The sequence below is a fragment of the Schistocerca americana genome, chromosome 1 (genome assembly GCF_021461395.2).
Source record: "Schistocerca americana isolate TAMUIC-IGC-003095 chromosome 1, iqSchAmer2.1, whole genome shotgun sequence".
NCBI classification, from domain to species: Eukaryota; Metazoa; Arthropoda; class Insecta; order Orthoptera; family Acrididae; genus Schistocerca; species Schistocerca americana.
In genome coordinates this window covers 313,190,309-313,204,209 of record NC_060119.1, presented here as the reverse complement: position 1 = coordinate 313,204,209, position 13,901 = coordinate 313,190,309, and the positions used below count along the sequence as shown (strand labels likewise).

General features: G+C 39.3%; 1 protein-coding gene across 2 annotated transcripts in view; it reads left to right on the top strand.

The window, feature by feature from the left end:
* Positions 1 to 13,901, top strand: part of LOC124596619 (lysosomal-associated transmembrane protein 4B-like) — a 78,458-nt gene that overhangs the window by 17,484 nt on the left and 47,073 nt on the right. For both annotated transcript variants that reach the window (XM_047135855.1, XM_047135847.1), the window contains exons 2-3: positions 4,871 to 4,958; positions 11,463 to 11,502. In XM_047135855.1, coding sequence (XP_046991811.1) covers positions 4,881 to 4,958; positions 11,463 to 11,502 — 118 coding nt within the window. In that variant the 5' untranslated portion in view covers positions 4,871 to 4,880. The remainder of the gene's footprint in view (positions 1 to 4,870; positions 4,959 to 11,462; positions 11,503 to 13,901) is intronic.

The following is a 13,901-nucleotide window of genomic DNA, read 5'->3' as shown; positions in this document are numbered from 1 at the left end:
AGTCGGAAATACTGGCAACGTTTCAGAAAACAGAAAGCCAAACAGAGAATCAGTTAACAAATATTACTCAGAATAATGGATCTGTGTCGTATTGTATGGCAGTTTATAAACGAAACTCGTTCGTAAGAGGGGTTGCAAGTTTATACACTTAACAATCAAAATAGGTTTAGCTATTCAAGAAATTATGTGGCATTTGACTGCAAGAAAATTATTGTTGACACTAACATGCTCAATTTCTTTCTGTGTCACTACTACGGCGAATATAAACAACGGATTCAATAATCTGACCAAAAGTGTCTGGAGATCTATTGCCATGCGGTGTCTCCACCGTTCGCCTTTATGGCGGATTGAATTTTCTGGGAATCCTTTCATTGAGGGGTTCGAATGTCCGTGGAGGAATGGTAGCTCATCCTTCTCAAGAACCTAAATCGGAGAAGGCAGTGATGTAAGACGCTCTGTCTGGAGCGAATGTGTTCCACTGAGGTCGGGTTGGGACTCAGGGAAGCCCAGTCTATTTTATAAATGTAATTTTGCACAAATCATTGTCTCACATATGCTGCTTAATGACAGGCTACATTGTAATGCTGGCATAATCGTCGTCTCCGAGCGTTTCCTCTACCGTCCACTGTACACTACGCTACAGAATGTGTTCATATCCTTGGGCATTTAACGTTTTCTGAAACGAAATAATGGGAGCAAGCGGTAGACCACGAAAAATGGACACATACTGTAACATCACGTTCTCCATACTTCACTGCTGGCACTACAGGGATGGCATTCGTTATGAATAGTACTGTAGACAGAGACTTAATTACAGTGAACAGTATCAGAATCGATAGCAAACCAACACTGACAACAAAAGTTCAGGTATACATGCCGACGACTCCGGAAGGAGAAGATGAAGAGATAGAGAAACTATATGAGGACACTGAAACCGTAATCCAGATTGTAGAGGGAGATGAAAATCTAGGAGTCATGGGGGCTGAAAAGCAGTATAGGGGAGGCAGCAGAAGAAAAGGTTACAGGAGAATATGGAATTGGGACAAGGAATGAGACAGGAGAATAATTGAGCTCTGTGATAAATTTCAGCTAGTAATAGGGAATACTCTGTACAAAAATCACAAGAGGAGGTGGTATACTTGGGAAAGGCTGGGTGATACGGGAAGATATCAATTAGATTACATAATGGTCAGCCAGAGACTCAGAAATCTGATACTGGATTTTAAGGTGTACAGAGGAGCAGAAATAGATTGAGATCATAATGTAGTAGTGATAAAGAGTAGCCAAAGAAGTGGGATGCGGAAATGCTAAGGAATGACGAGTTACCCTTGAAGTTCTCTAAGGCTGTAGATACAGCAATAAGGAATGGTTCAGTAATCAGTACAGCTGAAGGGGAATGGACACCTCTAAAAAGGGATATTACAGAATTCGGGAAAGAAAACATAGATACAAAGGAGATAACCGCGAAGAAACCATCAGAAATAGAATAAATATTTCGATTGAACGATGAAAGAAGGAAGAACAAAAATTCAGAAATATAGAAATACACGTCACTTAGGACACGAATAATGTGAAGAAATCGAAAAAGAAACGATTGTCAGAAGGACTGACTCAGAATACAGAAAAGTAAAATAAATAAATTAAATAATAGCAAGGAAGTTATCATTTAGAGTGCAGTCTGAATTACAGTATTAAACTGCAGAGGAGAGAGCGGATAGGTCGAAAGGGGACAATGAAGGCCTCTGAGAGGAGGGAAGACTCGTCTGATGATGTAACACTCCACTGGAATTAACGGTCAGTATCAGTGAAATTCTCCGACAGCCATGTAATTAAGATGTTATTTTGACGACAACCAATCATCTAATGAAGCACTTGTGAAAACGGTCTGAATTCACGAAATCCGTCGATATATGACACTGTATGGCATTATCATTTATTTTGAGAGATGCATGTGGTGCCTGACGATAGCATAGTGGAATGCCTAAACTGGTTGTCGTAAAAATAAAATAGTATAGTATCTTAGTTACACGGCGGTTGGAGAATTTCATTGATACTGACAATTACTTAACCAGTTGATTTCCCTCGTCCATGAAGGACCAACAGGGACTCCATCGGAATCTCTAAAATCATTGAGGGAAATTGCAACAAAACGATTATTCACGCTGCTGTGTAGAATGTATGAGATTGGGAATATGACACTGGGCTTTCGGAAAAACATCATCCACAAAATTTCGAAGATGTAAAGAGCCGACAAATGCGAGAAGAGAATAACCACACATTCAGGTTAACAGCTGATGCATCTAAGTTGCTGACTAGAATGATATACAGGAGAATGGAAAGCAAAACTGAAGATCTGTTAAATGGCGGTCCGATTGGGTTTAAGAAAGGTAAAAGAACAAGAGAGGCCGTTCTGACGTTGCGGTTGAAAATGAAAGCAAGATCGAAGAAAAATTAAGACACGTCTATAGGATTTGTCCACCAGGAAAAAGCGTTAGACAATGCAAAAGAGTGCAAGATGTTCGATATCCTGAGAAAAATAGGGGTAAGCTATAGGGAATGACAGGAAATACAGCCGGCCGGGGTGGCCGAGCGGTTCTAGGTGCTACAGTCTGGAACCGCGCGACCGCTACGGTCGCAGGTTCGAATCCTGCCTCGGGCATGGATGTGTGTGATGTCCTTAGGTTAGTTAGGTTTAAGTAGTTCTAAGTTCTAGGGGACTGATGACCTCAGAAAATGTCCCATAGTGCTCAGAGCCATTTGAACCAGGAAATACACATTATGTACAAAAACCGAGAGGGAACAGTAAGAATGGAAGACCAAGAAGGATATGGACGGATTACAAAGGATGTAAGACAGGGATGTAGTGTTTCACCCCTGCTGATTAATCTATAGGTCGAAGAAGCAGTGAGGGAAGTAAAAGAAAGTTTCAAGAGGGGCATTAAAATTCTAGGTAAAAGTGTATCAGTTTTAAGATTAGTTGGTGCTATTGCTATCCTTAGTGAAAATGAAGAACAATTGTACTACCTGCTGAATGGAACGAAAAGTTTGATGCGTACAGAATATGGATTGAGAGTAAATCGAAGAAAAGCGAAAGTAATTAGAAGTAGCAGAAATGAGAACAGCGTGAAACTAAACATCATGATTGGTGCTCATGAGTTAGATAAAGTTTAAGAATCCCGCGACCTGGGCAGCAAAATAACCCAAGATGGGCAGATAAAGGAGGATATAAAAATCTCACTAGCAGTGGCATAAAGGACTTTCTGGGCCAAGAGAGGTCTATTACTTTCAAACATAGGTCTTAATTTGAGGAAGAAATATAGGAGAATGTACCTTTGGATCACAGCTTTGTAAGGCAATTAGACATGGACTATGAGAAAACCGAACAGAAGAAAACAGAACCATATGAGGTGTGGTGCTATGGCAGGTAACGTTCTCCAACATTCACAAAACACGAACCCTTTCACGGGATGGTCGGAGGGTGTTGCGTGATTCATCACATTAAATCAGTTGTTTCCAGTCATCCAGCGTCCAGTGGTGTATCTCTCTATACACCATCTCAAACATTGCTTGGCACTGACTACGGAAGTGTGTGCTTGCGAGGAGCTGCTCCACCATTATATCCCATGCTAATTACAACTCTCTATGCACTGCAATTCTGCTATGTGGACTGCTAGAACACTTTGGAATCCACGAGTGAATCTTTCCAACGATGTCACGCGATTTTTTACAAGCACCCTCCGCAATGCTCGACTGTTTCTGTCCGTCTAATAAGGTCTCTCTCGTCTTGGTTCAGTTGTAGCTGTTACTTCATGTTTCTATTTCACACTCAGCTTTAGGAATTTGAAATGTCCCTAATGGATTTCTTACTCAGGTGATATTCAATGACTAGCTCACTACTGAAGCCACTGAATTCTCCTGATAGATCCAGTTTTCTGTTACTCCTACTGAAAACACAGTAGTTGCCACCTCCTTTTATACTGTCGGGTCTACTTTCTGGGACGACCAGTGGTCAAATCCGAATTAAATGGGAAACAGTGCCAAGAAATATTGTTTCACATTCTAATCAAACGAATAAATTATTACTGACAAGGGGAGGCCGCCAGTTGTGAAATTCAGATTCGATTCATATTACGCATAATAAAAGCTCATTGCCAGAGGTGTAATGTGACAAAGCACCAAGGTGCACTTCTCAGCCGTTTTCGAGAAAATCGACAGTTAAAGGAAACCGTTACGGTGAAATACTCTCTACGGTTAATAATGTTCTACAACGGTTAATAATTTTCTACAGCGTCGTGGCGCAGCGGTAAGCGCTGGGGTTCGTAATCTGAAGGTCGCCGGATCGAATCCCGCGGCATGCAACTTTTTTTTATTATTAGTTTTTTGTAATTCAAATATATATATATATATATATATATATATATATATATATACATATATATATATATATATATATATATATATTTGTATTTTTTGTAATTCAAATATATACAATTACAAAAATATATATAATTACAAAAAACTAATAATAAAAAAATGTTGCATGGCGGGGGATTCGATCCGGCGGCTTTCGGATTACAAACCCGAGCGTTTACCGCTGCGCCACAACGCTGTAGAAAATTATTAATCGTAGAGAGTATTTCACCGCAACGGTTTCTTTTTAACTGTCGGTTTTCTCGAAAACGGCTGAGAAGTGCATCTTGGTGCTTTGCCACATTACACCTCTGGCCATGACCTTTTATTATGCGCAGTATGAATCGAATCTGAATTTCACAATTGGCGGCCTCCACTTGTGAGTATAAGTTCTTCATACTATTGCAAGAGGTGATAAGAGAAAAGCAGAGTTGATCAGCTGGGGCGTTTTATGTTTCAGACGGGACACGATGCTGCCTCAGCTGAACCACTGCTGCTGCGGCTGCTCCCTGCAGACGGGATCCATCCTGATCGGCGCCTACCAGCTGGTGAGCGGCGGACCACCCCGTGGCCGTGCACAGCCCCAGAGGCTGACCATACAACAAAGCTCTGGAGGGTCACTGCTACAGTGCTGGTGTCGTTGGGTTGCAGTTCACTCACAGAAAAGTGTCTGAGGCTCTGTGTGGTACAACGAGATATTAATTTTTGATTTCCCTCTAACATGAATAGATTTTGATGCAAGGAATCTTAATACTTTCCAGAAACAACCCTTATTTGAGTAACGTTTTTCCTGACGACTACTTTTAAAAAGAAGTTTTCAGTTTTCACCTCCATAACAAGTATAAACGTTTTGAGAACTGCTTAGTTTCTAGAACTACAATGAAACAAGATCTCTTACTATGGACATGAAGCTTTTACAGAGGCTTTCATAGGTTGAAGTTCAATAAATTTGCCTGAAAGTCAGTGTACATTCGATAAATACCATCAAGGCCGTACTCGCCTATTAATAGTAATGCAGAAATGAACCTGCAAGCTCCTGCCCAAAAACTAAGACGAAATACTACCAGCATGCTTTCCTGTTAAAGATATACAGTATATTGTGATTATTACTTCCTCCTCAAGAAAGAATTCGTGTGATTTCAGATCTTATCTTTTTAGACATTTACTGCGAACTTCCGATAAGAAGAAATATTCAGTTAGAAGTTACAGATGAGCAAGTCGTGCAGTAAGATGCTGGTGTGATTGTGGCTAAAGAATTCATGTGATTTCAGATCTTAACGCCAGGGAAAAAGCCAAGGAATGTTATGAAAGGTTGAGGGTAGGATACGACATCATTCATCCAGTTGAGCGAAAGTAGAGAAAAGTATACTTATTCTTTGATGTGGTACCACATCCCCTTAACGTTCATTTACGTAAAAATAATGTTTTTGACAAAGAGCATCTCTTCTTCACCAAACTCATCCTAACTTTCGAGCTGCAGGGGTCCTGCACTCATCGGAAAAGTGAAGTACTTTAGCATCCTCTATTTCTTTAAGCTTTTGAAATTTAAATCAGCATTACATCGTATACTATATTATAACGCACTCAAAATATCCACTTGTGTCTGCATTTTCTTAAGGTCTTATACTTTTGCCTAACCACGACTGTGGGTAGCTTCTGTGTCCCCATGTCTGTTTTTTATAACTAAATTCCTTCCCAATTCACAGAAAGTATCTTAACCACCATGGAGATTGTAAAGGTAAAAGTATAGCAATAACAGACTGCACAAAAGACACAAGCATCAGTGAGAAGAAACGTGGAAACGCACATCTCTTAGATATTTCTGCGGTATTGTATGTCTGGTTATTCAGATATTGATGCTTGATTCTTCTTTCTCTATACATCCAACGAATTCTCATTTTGTATCCAATGCCACAGATTTTCTTGTATCCATCACGCTTCACATTTCGTTAGTTCTTAATTCATTCTTCATATATCATTCCTGCTTTTCCTTCATCAGTTTAAGACGTAGTCGTGTATTCCGTCAGAATGGCAATTGCTGTCGGTTTGGTTACAATTCAGAGAAGAACAGCTCCACAACATACAGGCAAGGAAGAAGATTTGAAACTGAGCACAAGCTCCGATTGAGCAAGAGTAGAGACGCAAGTCCATCGCGTTCATTTCGAGGAATCCATCATAGCATATCGATTCAGAGGACCTACGTATAACCCGAATGTTGACTGTCGGTTATGTATTTGAACCATGCTCCGTAGGAATGTAAGCTCGGTGATTTAACACTGTGCCATTCCACTCAGTTGTTGATACTATTCCAGTACTCACTCGTGTAATTAAGGAAAAATGATAGTTAAGAACGATTCACATTGACAGATCGAAACTCTGAGGCTGAATTCCCACACGCAGATCGAAACTCTGAGACTGAGAAGATTTCAGTTAAGACACAGTCTAACAGATCAGGAATTTATTTGTTGTAAATGGTCGTGGAAGCTAACATATAAGGTGTTTCTAAATTACCATTACACCTTTTTATGTCATCTATTTATAACCAACTGTCTCATGTCCGGAAACGAACCGTTCACTGTTGTGAGTGAACACTCGGGTTAATTTGTGGAAAATTTGTTGACGGTCACAGGAAACCAATTGGATTTCCTAAACATTCCTAGTATTTCCTTCCGCTGCATTGTTTCTTCTGAGACCTCGTTCAGTGTCTCATTTGCGAAACCCCAGTGGAGTTAGAAGAAACTTTGGTGCCGCATATAGCGACAGTGGCAGATTTTGAAGCAAAACCTCTATGCAGATAGTTTCTTCGTATCAAAATAGCTGTCTTCGCATCGAGACGTCGACGCAATGTGGCAAGAGTTGTCCTTAGGATCATATGCTAGAGGTGTGGTGTTGTCGTTCTTGTTATTATAATGAAACGATCGTTTGAATTCTTACCAAAAATGTTAGAAATTCACACCTAACCGAAGTCCTCTAAGTGTGCGATGGAAAATCGGGTACATATTGCATACTACGTTGTATGTTCCTTCACTACGATGCCATTACACCATTCGTTGTTAAAAACTTGATATTATAAGTAAAAGCAAACTGTAGCTAGAAGAAATAACCCGTAGAAAGACTGGAAATTCCATTCGACAAAAATTGTTATTCATCAGTTTATTAGAGCCAAATTCACGGTCCTGTCTTTCATAATGAATGATAAACACTCTGACTGTAAATACTGTAACTTTGTAATCCAAAAAACATATTACAGGTTTAGCGTCACCTATTGCAATCCCCTGTTGTATGCACTCCTAGGCGTATACTGCAGCCAAAAGTCTTTATTACGAGTCCAAATCTATAGCTGAATATATACGTGCACTTCAGCAGAGTGCCTTTCATGACCCAATGCCATGGGAGTTGCGAAGTTACATAGTTACGTTAGTGTAGTTTTACATACCTTATTCGTACTGTTATCGGGCCATGTTCTGACCTTCCACTGACGTCACATAGTCGCCTCTGCATTGAAACATGTTCCGCATATGTTATACTCCATCGTGCAATACGCTGACGCTATAGCCTTTCCTTGACTTGTACATCATCATTTGCAATCATTATATAAAATAATGTGACGAACTGTAATACTTTGGACTAACCGTTGGCAGTAAACCAACAAGGAAATTGCATCTGTTAAAGATGGAATAAAAATTCCGCAATAGACAAAACTACTAAGTTGTCCAACAGTAGTGAATGATCCCCATAGCTTTTCTAGTAAGACATCTTACCCATTGGTCAGAGTGAAAGCTAGACCAATGCTCGTTCGTACAGAGTAAGTCTCAATCAATGAAGTCTTTTAAATAACAGAAAAGTATATATTAAAAATCGTAATCGCAAGGCAAAGCTTGATGTACGTTGTATAACAATGACCACTTCATAAGCCGTAATTCAACACATGGAAACAGTATAGCACAAGTAAAATGGGAAGGATTCGTCAGATTACATGCACACGTGCATTCGTATCAACAGTTCACACGCAGTAAAAAGAGAAACCATGCGGATCGTTCCGTACACCATACTTACGCACGGTGGGCCAGAGTGTGACAAGCTTTACAGATCAACCGCGTGGTTAGTAGCTCGCATAGAAATTCTGAAGTACAGGAAATACGTAAACATTTAGAACAAATACAAAGTGGCACAGGGTTTGAAATTCGGGTCGAACAACGAACTTCAATATATTATTATGTTGAACTGAAGGCTAACCACGTGATGTGAACATACGTGGTCTAATTCAAATACAAACACAATGTGAAACACCTAATCCACGAAAGATATTCGAATAAAATAAAATTACACCTACACAGAAGGTTATTATAAGAAGGCAAAATAAGAGAAGATGAAGGTTCAGTATACCACACGAGAAGCACTTGGTTGCTATCGCCGTCTCACGCGGCACAGAAAATGTGAAACTCACGAAATGAAACAAAACTCAAACACGTAAACAGATTTCTATCATGAACATACGGACAACACACAACAGGTTCACACATAAGACTCTCACACTAACTGAAATGAGAGATAAGCTGGTCAAAGCAATCTCCCATCGCTAAGCTGCGATAAGACGAAGAATCGAGTTAAAGAAATTAAATATTAATAAGCATGATAGCACTCCCTAACTGAACTAAATTCTAAGGTGTGATTCACCGTGGCTACGTCTGACGAAAACGTGTTAGCTTCTCAAACTTAACCAAGTCTTACAAATTTGTAACTTACCGTACTAGAAATGACCTGAGGAGGCACCCTCACTTACCGAAGTCCCAAAGTACAGTGCTGCACACACATTTCAGGACCGAGGTGCACAGGTGGCAAAGAAAGTACGTCCTAGCTAACTACAACAACCTGTAAAATGGCTGCTGACTATTTTCCACTAATGTCTCTTTGACGCAGCAGAGCTCTACTTAAACTCTAACAAAAGTTGTCCAAACTGCCACTGCCACTCAGGGAACCCCTACCTATGAACCAAAGTATATGGCAGTATCACGAACTGATACCTATACTCTTTCTCTAGCTGTTGAGATAAGGAGCACAAAACGTAACACACGAATATAGCATGGATACATAATAAACATGTTTGTAGGAGTTCATGTATAAAAAAAAAAGTTCAAATGTGTGTGTGAAATCTTATGGGACTTAACTGCTAAGGTCTACAGTAGTGGTAAGCTTAGAGGCTGCTCTAAGCTTACCACTACTGAACCTAAACTATCCGAAGGACAAACACACACACCCATGCCCGAGGGAGGACTCGAACCTCCGCCGGGATCAGCCGCACAGTCCATGACTGCAGCGCCCTCGACCGCTCGGCTAATCCCGCGCGGCAGTTCATGTATACCTAATATACCTATTGATGTGTGAGACGTAAAATATAAGTAGAGAAATAGCAAAGTATGAATATTAAAGTGCCACTGTACCTGTTTAATGAAACACTTTGCTGTTCATCCTTGTCCCCAGATTCAAAAGCACAAGTGCATAGACAAAGAGATTGCTAAGGCATACAAAAAATCCCAAATAAGGTCAACGAAGCCATATAGAGGCGTTTCAGAAGGACTGCATCCCTCCACAATAATCCACACATATAAAGTCTTAATCTGACCAATACTCCCTTTGGTAATAAAACGTACTTCGCATATTTCCACTCAATAATGTCTTATGGAAGAGTTTTCTTGGGTAACTCACCACTTAGACATAAAGTATTGATTGCACAAAAGAGAGCAGTGAGAATAATTAGTGGTGTTCACTATAGGACATCATGTAGGCACCTTTTCAAGTAGTTAGGTATTGTTACTGTACCATCAGAGTACATACATTCTCTAATGAAATTCGTTACAAATAATCCATCTCAATTCGCGAAGAACAGTGATGTTCATACGTACAACGCTAGAGGGAAAAATGACCTTTCCTATCCGTTATTGATGCTGTAAGTTGCTCCAAAAGGAGTACACTATTCAGCAACAAAAATATTTGATCATTTGCCCAACAACATAAAGTGTCTGGCAGGTAGCAGATAAAGTTTCAAATCTAGCTTAAAATCATTTCTTTTGGACAACTCCTTCTACTCCATTGTACCGCTTAATGTAGTTGCATGTGTAGAACTAAACATTTCAGTAATATTAATGTTAACACTATTCATGTGTCTATATATAAAATGTAATCTGACTTTTTCCACATCATATAGATAAAATAATCGGGAAAATGATCTACGGAACATGACAAAACTAAAACTAAACTAAACTGCGTCAATGTCACATGGACTACCGTTCCACTAAACTTTTGACATACGTAGCAACAAAAACATCACTTGCAGTGTGTATCAGATTTATTTATTGCAGCCGGATTTGGTGATAAAGGCTACCTTTTTCAACCCTCTCTACGGCACAGTGTGATCAGGCTTCAATGGACAACATCACTGTATTTCTAGTAAAAGGGGCGTGTCGTGCACGTTTTTGCAGCATGTCATCTTAGGTATTAATAGAAAATAGCGCTTACCTGAAGATGGTGTGTGTTGTATCACCGTAGTGCAATTAAACAAAAATAAAAAACATGTCTAATAAGACAACAATATTTGACATGAAATTTACAATGTAAACCCTACTGTGTCAATAATTTTGAGAAAATGTAGATATCTTACATTTTAAATTGTTTCAGAATATTTTGCTTGTTGCAATTTCTATTAACGCTGCTCGTGGCCGGCGAGAGAATGAAGTGACAACAAAAAGTAGCTTTAAGGTTCGCGTCAGCTAGACTGCAGTTTATAAGGATTACGACGCGCTCACTCACCATAATCAAACAATCGAACTGTCCCCTTTTAAAGCCTCAAGATATGAGAGTGTAGTTATCATATCTTCTCCTCTTCCAAAAGTTGTAATGTGTCTAGAACGAAAAAATTTAATTTTTATTGACATGCAAAAACATTTTGTTACTCCCAGTGTTCTCCGCTCAGTCCAGAGTGCAGTTTTATTTTCTTTCTCTTTTTTGTGGTCTCAGTATGTACGAAATGGCAAACATCTTTTATTTATTTTCAGGTACGAGGCTTATTCGAGATGATAAGTGAAATCCTTTTAGGTAAGCATATTTATTTACTTTTACGTGCAAGCAGGTTCTCGAATCTATATTTGTACAAACAATAAATCTGTAAAATTGTCTGTCTGTTTATCTGTTTGAACACGCTTCACCTAAACTAGTCGACGGATTTTCATGGGATTTTGAACGTTAACTTGAGCATACCTTGAGAAAACATATGGGCCTTACTTCATCAAAAACAGATTTCAGAAAAAGAACACAGTGATTTAAGTTTCACCTAAAACAGTTGTATTTGTTTCTCTGCCTGAAAACGCTAATCTACGAAACCACTTGAAAATTTTCATGGGGTTTTCATAGGTAATTTGAGCATAGTTTAGGGGCACGAAACAGGATTTACTTCATAGCCACCCCTCTTTCAGGGGGTTTTCAGACGTAACTTGAGCCTTTCTTTGCGCACCGTATAGACTTCGTTTCTTCAAAATCGGATCACAGGAAGAAAGAGACTCCGTAATTGAAAATTTTATCCACAATAATATCATATATGCCAGTCTTTAACAATCTGTCAAAATGCTTCTATTGATTGATATGAGCTACATGACAGGAGTCAACGTTATGATTACAATGCATATACAACGTTCTATGCGTTTAATCAATGCTTCCACGTTATTTTTTGCATAATGTTCACGTTGTATAATGTATGACTACCTCAATACCATGCTACGTAGATGCGCACTCCTGCCCACACTTGTCTGTATGCACTACTCGGCAGCAATGCTGCACAAGCCAACGCATTGTGCGTTGAGACAGCTAGGCAGGGGGAGATCGGGATGCACATGATGAGCTATGCTTACCCAAACAGGCAGACACGCGAGGGCAGCTGACGTTGCTGCACGTAAAGTAGTTTACTTACTCACCATCACCCATCATAGCAACATTACTGATATGTAAAAACTGCCATGAAAAACAGATGAGTTTAAATAATTCTATACGTTACAGTGATTCTTTCTAGCTTCGTAAGAGACGTTTTACTTCGTAACGAAACAGACTCTAAGAGAAAAAAATATGCACCATCAAGGATTTATCCGAATGGGATGGATATCAGTAGATGTGGTGCACATGTACAAAAAAATAATTATAACTGCTGAAAAGCTGGATGAGCTATTCATATTCAAAAGAGAGAACTTCACAAAGTCAACAACTCATTGCTCCACCTCTGACCATTATGCCAGCAGTTATTCGGAGTGTCATTGATTGTTAGAGTTGTTGCTTGTCCTCCTGGTGTATATCGTGCAAAATTATGGCCAGTTGATGCAGTAAGTAGTCAAAATCAAGAGTTAGTGGGAGGACCCTTTCCCTATCTCTGTAAACTTTCTGAACTGGGAAGACACCTTGAGACCAAAATGACGAAGATAGGGTTTGGCAAGCACGAAGACAAGCAATTGAAACTGTCGTCGTATATGGGCAGGCACTATCGTGCTGAAATGTAAGCCCAGGATGATGTAATGTAATAAAATAAAAATTATTTGTGACTCTTTTTCTTTGCTATCAGTGTAATGTAATAGAATGAATGTGAGCCGTGACTTACATAAAAAAGAAACACACATTAATGCAATGGCTCAGCACAAAAGAGAAATAACTAATGTAGGAATATTATTAACAGTGTAATATGTCGTTTAATTTAGCCCGACGTGTATAAGCACTCAGTAAACTAGGTCCGTTCTCAGGGTAGTTACGTAATCGTCGATAATTAATTGTCCTTTTCTTATTTACCCAACACTACAGATATTATTTCAGGCTCGTGAGAAGTCGTGTGGTTGTTGCTCCAGAGAATATTTCCCAAGTCTGTTCAATGTACACTACTGCAATATGTAACTTAACATCATGGTTTCGTCTCGATTCCACAATATAAGATAACAATAGTAGCATCTACAAATGAAATCCTATAATGGAACTGGATTCCTGTGACAAGACCTTTTCAGCCTGGGATGTTATCTCGTTACATAAAGAAAATCTGTAAGTAAAATTGTTAAATTATTGGTAGCTGCCTCCGGTCTCGTGGGATCTGAAGTAAAGTTAATTGTCCGAACCGACGGTAAGTCTCGTAGATGAGCTAAAAGAAAAATGTTAGAGAGTTTTCTAAGATGGCGCCTAACAATGAAAATTCTTTGTTAAGGCCCATATCTACTTAAGACAATCCAGGTATCAGACTACCAATTGATTGTCCACAAACACAAACTCTTTTGACAAAATAACCATCACATTTTTCGGGTTTTAAGTACAACTTACATTATCAGCTGGTACAGCAAGATGAGCTTTACACAAGAACGTCCTCTTAGGTCCGAAACCAAGCAGATATGCGAAAGACAAAGGAAAGATAGTTCATGGATATAAGCGCAAGGGTCCATAGAGTAACATGCCCATTGTAGTTCTATTTCTTCTTC